The sequence below is a fragment of the Bubalus kerabau genome, chromosome 10 (assembly GCF_029407905.1).
Source record: "Bubalus kerabau isolate K-KA32 ecotype Philippines breed swamp buffalo chromosome 10, PCC_UOA_SB_1v2, whole genome shotgun sequence".
In the NCBI taxonomy this organism is placed as follows: Eukaryota; Metazoa; Chordata; class Mammalia; order Artiodactyla; family Bovidae; genus Bubalus; species Bubalus kerabau.
The window spans coordinates 56,109,459-56,121,030 of record NC_073633.1 but is presented as its reverse complement, the minus strand read 5'-3'; the positions used below and the strand labels follow the sequence as shown (position 1 = coordinate 56,121,030).

General features: G+C 46.6%; 1 protein-coding gene across 2 annotated transcripts in view; it reads right to left on the bottom strand.

Annotated features, from left to right (window-relative positions):
* Positions 1-453: 453 nt before the first annotated feature.
* MYO1E (myosin IE) overlaps positions 454-11,572 on the bottom strand; it is a 216,949-nt gene continuing 205,830 nt past the window's right edge. For both annotated transcript variants that reach the window (XM_055537796.1, XM_055537797.1), the window contains exons 27-28: positions 5,842-6,011; positions 454-1,498 (exon numbers count right to left, since the gene is read on the bottom strand). In XM_055537796.1, the coding sequence (XP_055393771.1) occupies positions 1,422-1,498; positions 5,842-6,011 (247 nt within the window). In that variant the 3' untranslated portion in view covers positions 454-1,421. The remainder of the gene's footprint in view (positions 1,499-5,841; positions 6,012-11,572) is intronic.

The window sequence follows — 11,572 nt, the reverse complement described above, 5'->3', positions numbered from 1 at the left end:
ATTTTCCAGGCAAGAGGGCTGAAGTGGGGTGCCATCGCCTTCTCCGCTTGAGGTGCTAGCGCTGCCTTAATTAAGCATCACAGACCAGGTGGCTTCCCAGCAGAAACCTCCTGCCTCACCGTTGTGGAGGCTGCAAGCCCACGATGCAGGTGTTGGCAGGGCTGGTCTCCTCTGGGGACCTTGAGGCTCTGTTCCAGGCCCTCTCCCTTGGCTTGTAGGTGGCTGACTCTTCGCTCATCTTCTCCCTCTCTCTGTGTTGATCTGCGTCTAAATCTCCTCTTTTTATCAGGATGGTAGTTATATTGGATTAGGGGCCCTGCTGATGACCCCATTTTAACTCAGTCACCTCTGTAAAGACCCGATTTCCAAGTAAGGTGCTGGCGTTTAGGCCCTGAACATACCTTCTCTTGTGGGGGTGGACACAACCCAGACACAGGTCATGAAAGAGCAAGGTGGTTCACTGATTCCTTTATTTTGGAGGTCAGGGGAGGAGACACGGAGTGGGGGGCAGAGGAGAACTCCCAACAGGTGAGGGCTGGAAAGGGTGTGCAGGGACCGGGGAAGCAGTAACACTGATGGTTCTCTCGTCAGAAAGGAGTAGTGCACATCTGTGAGTACCTGGTGTGAGTCTTGTCATAAAACCTACCTTAAGAATAAGTACAGTGGGGTACTACTTAGTACATTCATACATGTTTCTACCATCTTGAGATTTTTATATATACAGTATATGATCTGTTTTTTGTTTTTTTTTTTTATAAATGTACAGCTTGAAAAAAAAAAAAGATCCTTCTCATAATAGGTACAGCATTAAACACGAAAACCAACATGGGCCAGCCACATACCAACTGAAGACCCAGAGAGAGCCTGCCTGGCAAAATCAGCAGCACCCATGCTCCTGTGGGCTCAGTGGGCCCTTGGCATCTGCATGGGAAGTGCCTGCTCCCGCCAAGCCCCCCTCGCTCCCCCACCCCGCCCCCTGCACCTGCAGAGCGGGTTCCCCCTGAGGGCAGGTGGCGAGGAATGCGCATGTCAGGTAATGAAGAGAGGGATGAGAGAGATGTGCTTCAACTAAAGGCACTTGTCAGCGGCCACCCATGGCCATTCCCCTGGGCCTGGTAAGCGCGCAGGTGCTGTTTCGATAGAGCTGGCAAGGTCTGCGTGGACCTCGCTGGTCCTCTCACCAGGTTTAAATAGAATAAATAAATCTTAATGGGTGCTTGTTTTGCCCTCCTGGGATCCTGTGGAGTGACACTCCCTGTCTCCAACCCAGCTCTGCGAAGTCCTCCACGGGCAGGGGGCCGAGGGGCTCCAGGCCTCACAGAAGCAGCTGCTTGCTATGGATTGGGAGGAGGGCCCCCACACGTCCCCTCCCACGTGTGCCTGAAGCTCTTTCCTCCCTAGCGTCGGCGTCTCCGCGCACCTCAGATCTTGGTCACGTAGTTGTTGGGGAACAGGCCCTGTTTGCCACGCAGTCGACCCGTCCACCAGCCAGAAGGATCTGTGGGGACACAGAGATCGTGAAGGTGAGTCGGGGCCTCTGCTCCCATAGGTGTGCCCACAGGCAGAGGAGACTAGGCCCCATCCATGTTCTTTTAATGAAAATCAGACGTGTGGATGTGCCTCACAGGCCCCCTTCCAGAAGAACCCACTGCCCAGTTATGAGGTTTCCCTGCCCGTCTCTAGTGGCTGGCCTTGTGGGATCTTCCTGCCTGTGAGACAGGCCAGGAGCTGGGCTGGCAGACTGTGAGGTCGGCTTGTGGTCTGATGACTCTAATCCTGCGTCCCCCCTTTTCTTTCCCGACTCACCTTTCACACGCCTTACTCCACCTCACCATCTTTCTGGGAGAACTGATCTGCACCACTTCACCATCCTTACTTCCCAGCTTAATCCCAGTCCCTCACCAGTAATAAGTATTTGATATATATTCTTCTAGACCTTTTTCTATGATTATAAACACACATTCATTTTAGATAGGTCATTCTAGATCTTACTCTTCTGCATCTTGCTTTTCAGTACTCAATCATCTCTCCATGACTGCATCTCATTTTTTAAACAGCTGCATAGTAAACCAAAATTTGTGTAGCTAGCCATTCTCTTATTTTTTGCTGTTACTGCAATAAATGTCCATACATATATCTTTATGCCCATGTGCAAGTAGATCTATAGGATAGATTCTTGGAGCAAAGAATATAGACCTTCTATTATCCTTTAAGAAAATCTAGTTTACTTTTTGTGATTAGATTATCCTTTTGTACTTTTGAAAGTGCACGTGGAAGTATTAACAGTGAATCCAGCCACCCAGATCCCTTCTTGGAGGGCAAGCAGTATGACCTATTTCTTGCACTTTCTTCCAGAGATAGTTCATGTCTATAAAGGCAAGTATTTATTAAAAAAAAAACAAAAAAAAAACGGCCTTCTGTATACAAATGATAGTGAAAGTGTTAGTCGCTCATTCATGTCCAACTGTTTGCGACCCCATGGACTGTAGCCTGCCAGGCTCTTCTGCCCATGGGATTCTCTAGGCAAGAATACTGGAGTGGGTTGCCATTCCCTTCCCCAGGGGATCTTCCCGACCCAGGGGTTAAACCCAGGTCTCCTCCATTACAGGCAGATCTTTACCGTCTGGGCCAGTAGCATTGCCTATTGCACTTTCTTCCAGAGATATAGTTCATGTCTACAAAGGCAAGTATTTGTTAAAAAGCCAACAACCTTTTGTATATAAACGATAGCATACTATTGTGTTCTATAGTTTAACCTTAGTAATATAGACTAAAGATCATTTCACATCTGTATATAAAGAGCTTCTGTATTCTATAGATATGCCCACTGTTCATATCACTTGCTTAATTTTATTTCATGTTGGCCTCTTGTTGATTACTTTTTTATATACTAGTGAATCTGTCACATGAGTTATAAATGTCCTTCCCATTTTTATTAACTCCGACATAGTATTTGAGCCATTGAATCAAATGATTATTTTACAGTCTTAGTTTTCTATTACTTCTAGAAATCCTTTCCCACACTGACACTATTAAGAAAAGAAAACTCTCCTATACTTACATCAAGGACTTCTGTATTTCTTTTATGCATGTAAGTATTAATTTATTTGTAACTGACCTTGGGGGAAGGGGTTAATATATAAATCCAAAGTAAAAATTTTGATAAATACTGTTAAATTTCCTTCCCCAAAGCCTATTTCAGCAGTAAATAGTGAAAGAAGGTACCTATTTCCCTGACTAAACACAGACATTACACTCCATACTTTATTTGCAGTGACAAAATCCAGAAAGTTCTAAAAATTGAAAGTTTTCTATAACCCATCTGATGGCCAAACTTGACCTGAACTGACATGGGCTTGTTTATGATGTCTTTGAGCGTGAAGGCTCTTAGTTTCCACAGCAGAAACTGGCTGATCTAAGCTGTTGCCCTGGGAACTTGAAGGGGTGTTATATACCACATGTTGTGTATATATATTACATGATGTTTATATATACTCCATTATTAACTTGACAAAAGCTCTGATTTCTGAACCTCAGTTTACTCAAAGGATTTGGATAAGGGAATGTGGTGGATTCTCTCACATTTTAATCTTTGCTGACATCACAGGAGGCTCTGCCGTGCAGTGATTGCCCCGATAGCCTTTGTCCACTCTGGGGCTGGATTATTTCATAGAGGAGTTATTTATATATGTAAAACATTTTTTTTCCTAGTCTATTTTCTATCATTTAACTTTCCCAGTGCTATTCACCACGTAGCTTTCAATGTAGCCTTTTTATGAGGTTAAATCCTATATGGTTTTTGAGTTTGACATCTTCCATAGGAAGATTTTTTCACCCAAAGATTAATATTCTAGGTTTCCTTCTAAGACTTATAGTTTAGTCATACATTTTCAGATCTTTAATTCATCTGATATTTATTTTGTATATGAAGCATACAGCAAACTTTCTTTTCAAAATGGAAAGTGACTCTATCCTTTCCCCTGATTTCAAGTGCCACATTTATCATCTATTAAATACCTATACACACAGGGTTCTGTTTCTGGATGCTGTTCTATCCCTTGTATCCATATGTCAATTCCTGCACTCACACCACACTGTTTAAAGTAAAGCAATACTTTATAGCATGTTTTGATAACTTTTAGGACTCTATATTTTACACAAAAATATAATTGTTTTAATTATACCCATGTGTTATTTCTTACGGAGAAGGAAATGGCACCCCACTCCAGTATTCTTGCCTGGAGAATCCCAGGGACAGGGGAGCCTGGTGGGCTGCCGTCTATGGGGTCGCACAGAGTCGGACACGACTGAAGTGACTTAGCAGTGGCAGTAGCAGCAGTGTTATTTCTAGAAAACTTTGAAAATATTGAGAAATGAAAGTAATACTGAAAAGAAAGTTCAACTCTTAAGGGAACACTATAACATTTTCTACTTTGAAAACATTAAAAAATTTTTTCTATTCCATGTGTTTTATATTTTTAAAAAAACGAGACTAGTTCAGCCTCTAATTTTTCCTTTTCTTCATGAAGATTTTTCCATTTCAATAAATGTACTGTACTTCTGCATCATTAACACAAAAATTTTTGCATCCAAGTTCACTGAGTGGATATGGCAAAGCTTATTTAACTAATCCCTGTCATGGATATTAGGTCATTTCCCGTATTTTTGCTGAACAATGCTGGTGATAAAAACCCTGTTTGTGTTACTAAAAGTTCATTTCAATACTTATTTTTATTCCAACTTTTTGAAGACTATTAAATGGCTTAAAATATTAACACCTGCAGAAAACCAGGTGGTTAAAAGGAGATTAAAAATAGCACCCAGAGGCTGCTTAGAAGGACTTTGGTCTGGGGACCTAGAATTCTCCTGGGAGTGAGAATTGGCCACCTCTTCCAGAAAGCGGCCCCTGCCGGGGAACCACTGTCCACTCAGATTGTCGTTGCTCTGCCCCTACAACTTGGATGGCTCTGCTCTGTCTTGACAACTTAAGCCTGGCACCCAGGGCTTCCGTGACCAGGCCACTCTGGCTTCATCTCATCTCCTTGGGGGTTCCTCACCGGGGTCAAGTGTCAGCTCATTTTCCTAAAATGGCCTGCTCTTTCTAGCCTCCAAGGCTCCTCTCTCTGTGACCCACCCCCCCACCCCGCCCTCATCACAGATGTCATTCCCATCAGGGTACTTTTTCTAACACCCTAAGTTAGGAGTGATCTTTGTTTTTCATGCTTCCATAAGCAGTAATGTTTGTGCTAACATATCTTCTCTACCAAATTAATAAAGTATTCAGCCGCGCCCACAGACCAGACCATTTTTATAGTGGATGTAACAGGTTGTCTCCCTGGCTTCTATTCCATCTACCTTCAGTATGAGAGGCCATGAAATCAGGGTGGGCTAGACCTACCTACCACTTCCCAGGGCAATCCCCACCAGGTCTAGCCCACTTAGGGTACAGCATTTGCTTTGCTACAGCGACTGATTCAGGAATGGGCACATGACCACTTTGGTCCAATCAGAGTGAAACCTAGGCTTTCTATCCAGTGGCTAAGAGAAGAAGTTTCAGAAGTAAAATGGATTTTAGACGTGGTTTGATCTGTTGGCCTATAACTGATGCAGTCTTTTTGCTACCATGAGGAAAAACAGCCAGAGGAGGGAAGAAATACAAAGGAGAGAGCAGAGCTGACAGAAGTATTGAAAAATTAAGCTGGAGTTTAATTCCAGTCCAATCAGCCTGAAGCCTGAAATTTCAGTTAGAGGAGCCCATAAATTCCATTCACATTTAAACTAGTTTTTATAGCCTTGTGACTGTCTGCTTTTTGAGCCTATCCCAGCCAGCCGTGCGCTTACCTTCTTTGATAATATCGATAATGTCATTGGCATTGAAGCTGAGTTCATCCGTGTCCTGAGCATCATAGGCATACAGAGCCTTGCACTGTGGCACCTGAGGCTTGGGCTTGGGCTGGGGCTTGGGTCTGCCCCCTGCTGGGGGAGGCCGGCTGGTTGTTTGTCTCCGGGCCCTGTGGAGAGAGTGGAGGCGGGTGAGGTGGGACCCAAGAGGAGGCAGTAGCACTGTGCGCTGGTTTGGAGCCTGGAGCCAACACTGCTCAAGTTCAAATCTAGCCCCGTCCTTAGAAGGACATGTCAACCTCTAAACTTTCTTGGAGGATAAAACACCCTTCCTGACATGGTCAGTGCAAAAGCATGTAGTTAATTCTGCATAAACATTAGCTGCTGTTGCTGTGTTCCCAGCATAAAAGGAAAGATGCAAGACAAGTTTATAAAACATATTTACACATCTAAATGATAACATGACAGCCACGTATGTACTCCCCTCACCCCCAACTGTGAAACCAGAACTCTGCCATGGAAGCCTACAGGTGCCTCCTTTCAAATGCAAGCCCTCCCAGAATGAATCCCTAGCTTGCATTTTATATTAATAATTCTGCTTTGCTTTGTAGTTTTACCATGCACATGAGTATCTCTAAACAATAGGCATGGTTTACCTGTATAACTGTGTAAAAATCACACGCTGCTATAACTTGCTCCATTTCCCCCCTCCCCAGCCACGGTGCACAGCTTGCAGGATCTTAGTTCCCTGACCAGAGACTGAATCCAGGCCACGGCAGTGAAAGCACCAAGTGCTAACCACTGGGCCCCCAGGGAATTCCCTCCCTCGTTCCATTTTTGAGATGAGCACTGTTGGTGCATGTAGTTCTGACTCATTCATTCTCATGGCTTTATATTTACTATTCCATTCCATGACTATGTCACCATTTACTTGTCCAGTCTACTGTTGATGGTCATTTGAGATAATTCCAGTTTCATTACAGAAAAATGCTGCTAGGAATGAATGTTCTTGTTTGTGCAGAAAATGTATCCAAAGTAACGTCTCAACATCAGCACTCCTGACGCTGTGGGTGTCCAGATCCTTTGTTGTAGGGGGTACCCTGTGCCCTGCAGGGGGTTAAACATCCCTCGCCTTTACCCCACAGATGCCAGTGCCACCTCCTCTACCTGGTGATGAGCATCAAAAATGTCTCTGGTGCTCAGGCCCTAATCCAGTTTTAAATGTATGTAAATGTCTTCTAGCTTTAAATGTGTTCCTTCTACAAACTATGCTTCCTCCAGTCACCATTCATACCTTGCCTTAAAGGCATGGTCCTAGTTACTGAGATCTTGAAACATGTCTGGAATAACCCTTTATTAAATATGTTCATCAAAAGCGTTTAGAGAATGCATTTAGGAAACAAATAGAGCAAACACCCCCATGCCCCTTTAAGGACTAACTAAAGTGAAGCCTATGTTCATTTGCTTCTGAAAGAAACTTAAGACTTCTTCTAAGAGGGGCTGGACTGAACTCAACACAGTGGGGCTGGCTGTTAGGTCTGGCCGGGCCTGTTAACACCTGTGGGAGGGCGGAGGAAAAGGGAGGGTACTTCCTGGGGCCTGAGTTCTGGAGAGAAAAAGCACACCCAGTTTTGAGCCGTGTTCTGAAGAGGCCAGAGCCTCACTGTCCTCGCTGAGGTCCTGTGACAATAGATGCCACGGGGTGCTGACGAGCAAGTCAGATCATGAGGGGCTGGCCGAGGGTAGGGGGGTACTGGCTGCTAGCTGTCCCCAGCAGGGGTGGTGTTCCTTGAGTGCTTCCTAGGACTCCCTGTGTAGAAGGGAGCAAACCCCAAGGTAACTCAGGCTCCACTCTTCTCACATCAACCCCCATGCCCACCTTCCCACCCCCACAAGGCACTTTTATGGAAGAGGAAAGACATCGTATAGATCGTTAGCATGACATCATTTCCTTCCTAGTCTTGGAAATCCCCATCACCTGCTTGAGAAAGCAGGCTGGCTGGATAAGCAGGTTTTTAATTAAGTAACCTATATATTAGAGATGTGTCAGCATTTGGTTAATAAGAGCCATTAGCCTGGATACCAGAAGTCATCTGACTTCCCAGCAACAAGGAATGGGGGGTGGGGAGTGCATTTAGAACACCCTGGGCGGGAGGAAGCCTGCAGTCTGGCACCTCCAGGGAGTGGGGCTGGGAGGGTATGTGCGCTTATGCACACACGTGCACACACATACACTCACCATTCACAGATGGAGAGCTGGCCTCTTTTTTGTCCATGGGGAGAAACCTAGCACCCTTAATGCAGGTGGCTGGGGTGTCTGGAGCCCAGGAGTACTGGGACTTGGGTGCATTCTCTGGGCAGGGGGCCCTCTTAGCATAGAGGCAAAGCTGGGTGACTCTCTGAAAAGAAGGGCCAGCCTGCCCACAGCCTTCCCAGGAGCCTCCCTCCTTGCTCCTCTGCCCACCTGCCTCCAGCTTTGCTGAGGTCACCCGGCTCCTCCCCTTCATGCCACTCCTGCCGGTTGCTGTCTTTCAAGGCTCCCTGAACATCAGCTCAGTGTGTTATTAGTTTACCTCACTCTTCACTGATCCTTCTAACAGCTTCCTCCTGCCCTTGGCTTACAAAGTCCCTGCTAGGTGTGGCCTCACTTGCTCCAAGCCTCTCATCCTGCTGCAGGCCACACTGGCATCTTCCTACCTCTCTCCATGCAGTCCGAGCCCTGGCTGGGTTTAGGACCCCTGTCCACATGCTCCTAGTCTACATCCTATTTGCTGGTGACAAATATACCTTCCCCCTAAGATCAGGAACAAAACAAGAGGTGTCGGCTCACCGGTACACACTGGAGGCTCTACAGCCAGGGCAATTAGTCAAGAAAAATGAAAGGCATGCAGATTGGAAAAGAAGTGGAAAATAACCTCTATTTGCAGATGAGATGAGCTTGCACATGGAAGAGGCCAAGGAATATGCTAAAAAAATACTACTAGAATAAAAAGATTCAGAAAGACTATAGAACCAAGATCAATATACAAAATTCAGCTATATTTCTATGAACTAGCAATGAGCAATCTAGAAAAGGAACTGAGAAGACAATTCTAGTTACAATACACAAAGAGAATATTACTTAGGAGTAAATTTAACAAAAGAAGGATGATTCTATTTACATGAAATGTCCAGAAGAAACTATCCTGACAGTAGATTAGTGGTTGCTGAGGGCCAGAGGAGGGAGGGATGACTGCTTAAGGAGAAGGTTTCCTTCTGGGATAACCCAAATCTTCCTAAATTAGAGTATGATGATGGTTGCATACCCCTGACTATACTAAAAGCTGGTGAACTGTATTTTGAATGGGTGATGTTACGGTATGTAAATCATCTCTCAAGAAAGCTGACTCAAAAATTAAAAAAGTAAGGGGCTTCCCTGGTGGTCCAGTGGTTAAGAATCTGCCTTGCAATGCAGGGGACAGGGGTTTGACTCCTGTTCGGAGAAGATCACACATGCCGCTGGGCAGCTCCCACATGCCGCTGGGCAGCTAAGCCAGAGTGCCACAACTACTGAGCCTGTGCTCCATAATTACTGAAGCCCTCACGCCCTTGAGCCGGTGCTCCACAAGTGAAGCCACTGCAACGAAAAGCCTGCGCATGGCAGCTAGAGAGTAGCCCCTGCTCGCGGCAACTAGAGAAAGCACGCACAGCAACGAAGACCCAGCACAGCCATACAGAAATACTTCTTTAAAAGATACTTGCATAAAAAATATTTTTAAAATAAGTAAATTGCATGGGCCCCCCTGGGCTCTGCAGTGTACTCTTGATACCCAGAGTCAGCTCAGCCAGCTTGTGTACAAGCAGCTGCTGGGTGTCCCATCCAGGAACTGGGACACAGTGGAGGAGGGGATGGAGGACCATATAAACACCTGTGGGAACACAGCCTCTGTGTGGTCTTTGACTCCAAGCCATCAGAGCCTACTTCCTCAGCATAAGTCAAAGTAAAACCTCAGGGATTACTGGGGCATTGGGTTCCTGTGTACAGTGGACATTGGCTTGATTGTCCCAGGCCCTGGACGACGGCTACCATGCAGTGTAAGGTCATCTGGTCGTGAATCTCTTGGCTGAATGGGGCTCGCAGTGCTCCACAGTTGGGAGGGGGAGATTCCAGGTAGCTCTGAAATGGGGCACTGTTTGCTGGGGAGCAGCAGTATCGACGAGGTGGCTGTGTTTGATGGGGAAAGGACATGGGGGTGGAGAACAGCTCAGCATTCTGCATCAGGAAAGGGGCTGTTTAGGCAATCCCAAGATCACCACTGTCTGGCTCTTTCCTGTTTATATGTCCTCTGTAACCAGGAGAGGGGACAACTATCCAGTCGGGCAGCACTTTTGCCAAGTGAGCCCTCCTCCTCTTCCGTCACTTTTGTCTTATTCTCATATCTAAGCATGTCCTCGCTCTTCTTGTGAGTGTCAACAGAGGGGGTGTGGTCTGGGAACCCCTGCCTGGAGCTCTGGGCAAGATACCATGCTGGGCATTTTCAAATGTTGCTTCATTTAGCGTCACAACACTCCCACGAGATCACTGACGTGGGTTCCTGGAATTTCCTGCTGGCTTCATCAGCGAATGGCATGATACATATGCAGCAGGCTCCCAGAACTCCAGCCACGCTGATTTTTCTGGCCCCATGCTCCCCAGTCCACACAGAGCACTGCTAATTCCTGCTCAGCCTTGGGATCTTGTTTCAGCCCCTGCAGCATCCTCTGGTAGCCTGTGCCTGCTCTGAGCAGGGGTGGGCGCACTGGGGACGGGGGCCTGGGCTACCTGTCTCCCCAGCAGGACAGCAGAGTCCATGGGGGTGGCTGTTCTCACCACGGTAATCCCTGGACCTGGTGTCAGGCCCAGGAAGACTGTGTGGCCTCAATCTGCACGTCCTGCAGGAGCAGTATTAGGGACTGTGGCTTGAATTGGAGTCCGTGCACTGGGATGAGGCCCAGTTCTGACACTGGCTGGCACATGACTTGGATCCATCGCTTCACATCTTTAGGGATCTATCTTCATGGGTTAAAGAGAGGGAATTCTGGCAATGGCCCAGGCCCTTTTCCTAATTCTAAGACGGCTTTCCAGAGTGCTTTTAAGATCTCTACTGTCAGACCTACCACGGAACACAGGACACCTGCCCCGATGGGGTGATCCCTGGCTCGTATTTACTCACTGCAGTGCGGACCTGGAAACCATCACACGAATCAGTCAGAACAGCCATTTTCCCGGCTTGGTTGGACAGACTCAGCCTTCAACGCAGACTATCCCCTTCCACCACTAGGTGGCGATCCTGTGCAGTCAATAACGAGGAGATGACAGCTCCTTTCTACCAGCTACCAGAAATTACGGGCACCTCTCACAGTCATGAAAAAGGGATTCAGACTTTCTTACCTAGCAAACAAGACCCTCGTGCCCAGGGTGAAGGAACTGGCCTCAACCCAGCCTGTGAGAGCAGGCTGTCACACTTTCAGAAATTTTGTGGGTCAGTTGTTAAAGAATCGTTAAAGATGAAATCTGGTGTTGGAGAAGACTTGAAAGTCCCTTGGACAGCAAGGAGATCAAACCAGTCAATCCTAAAGGAAATCAACCCTGAATATTCACTGGAAGGACTGATGCTGAAACTCCAATACTTTGGTCACCTGATTCGGAGAGCCGACTCATTGGAAAAGACCCTGATGCTGGGAATGATTGAAGGCATGAGGAGGAAGGGGG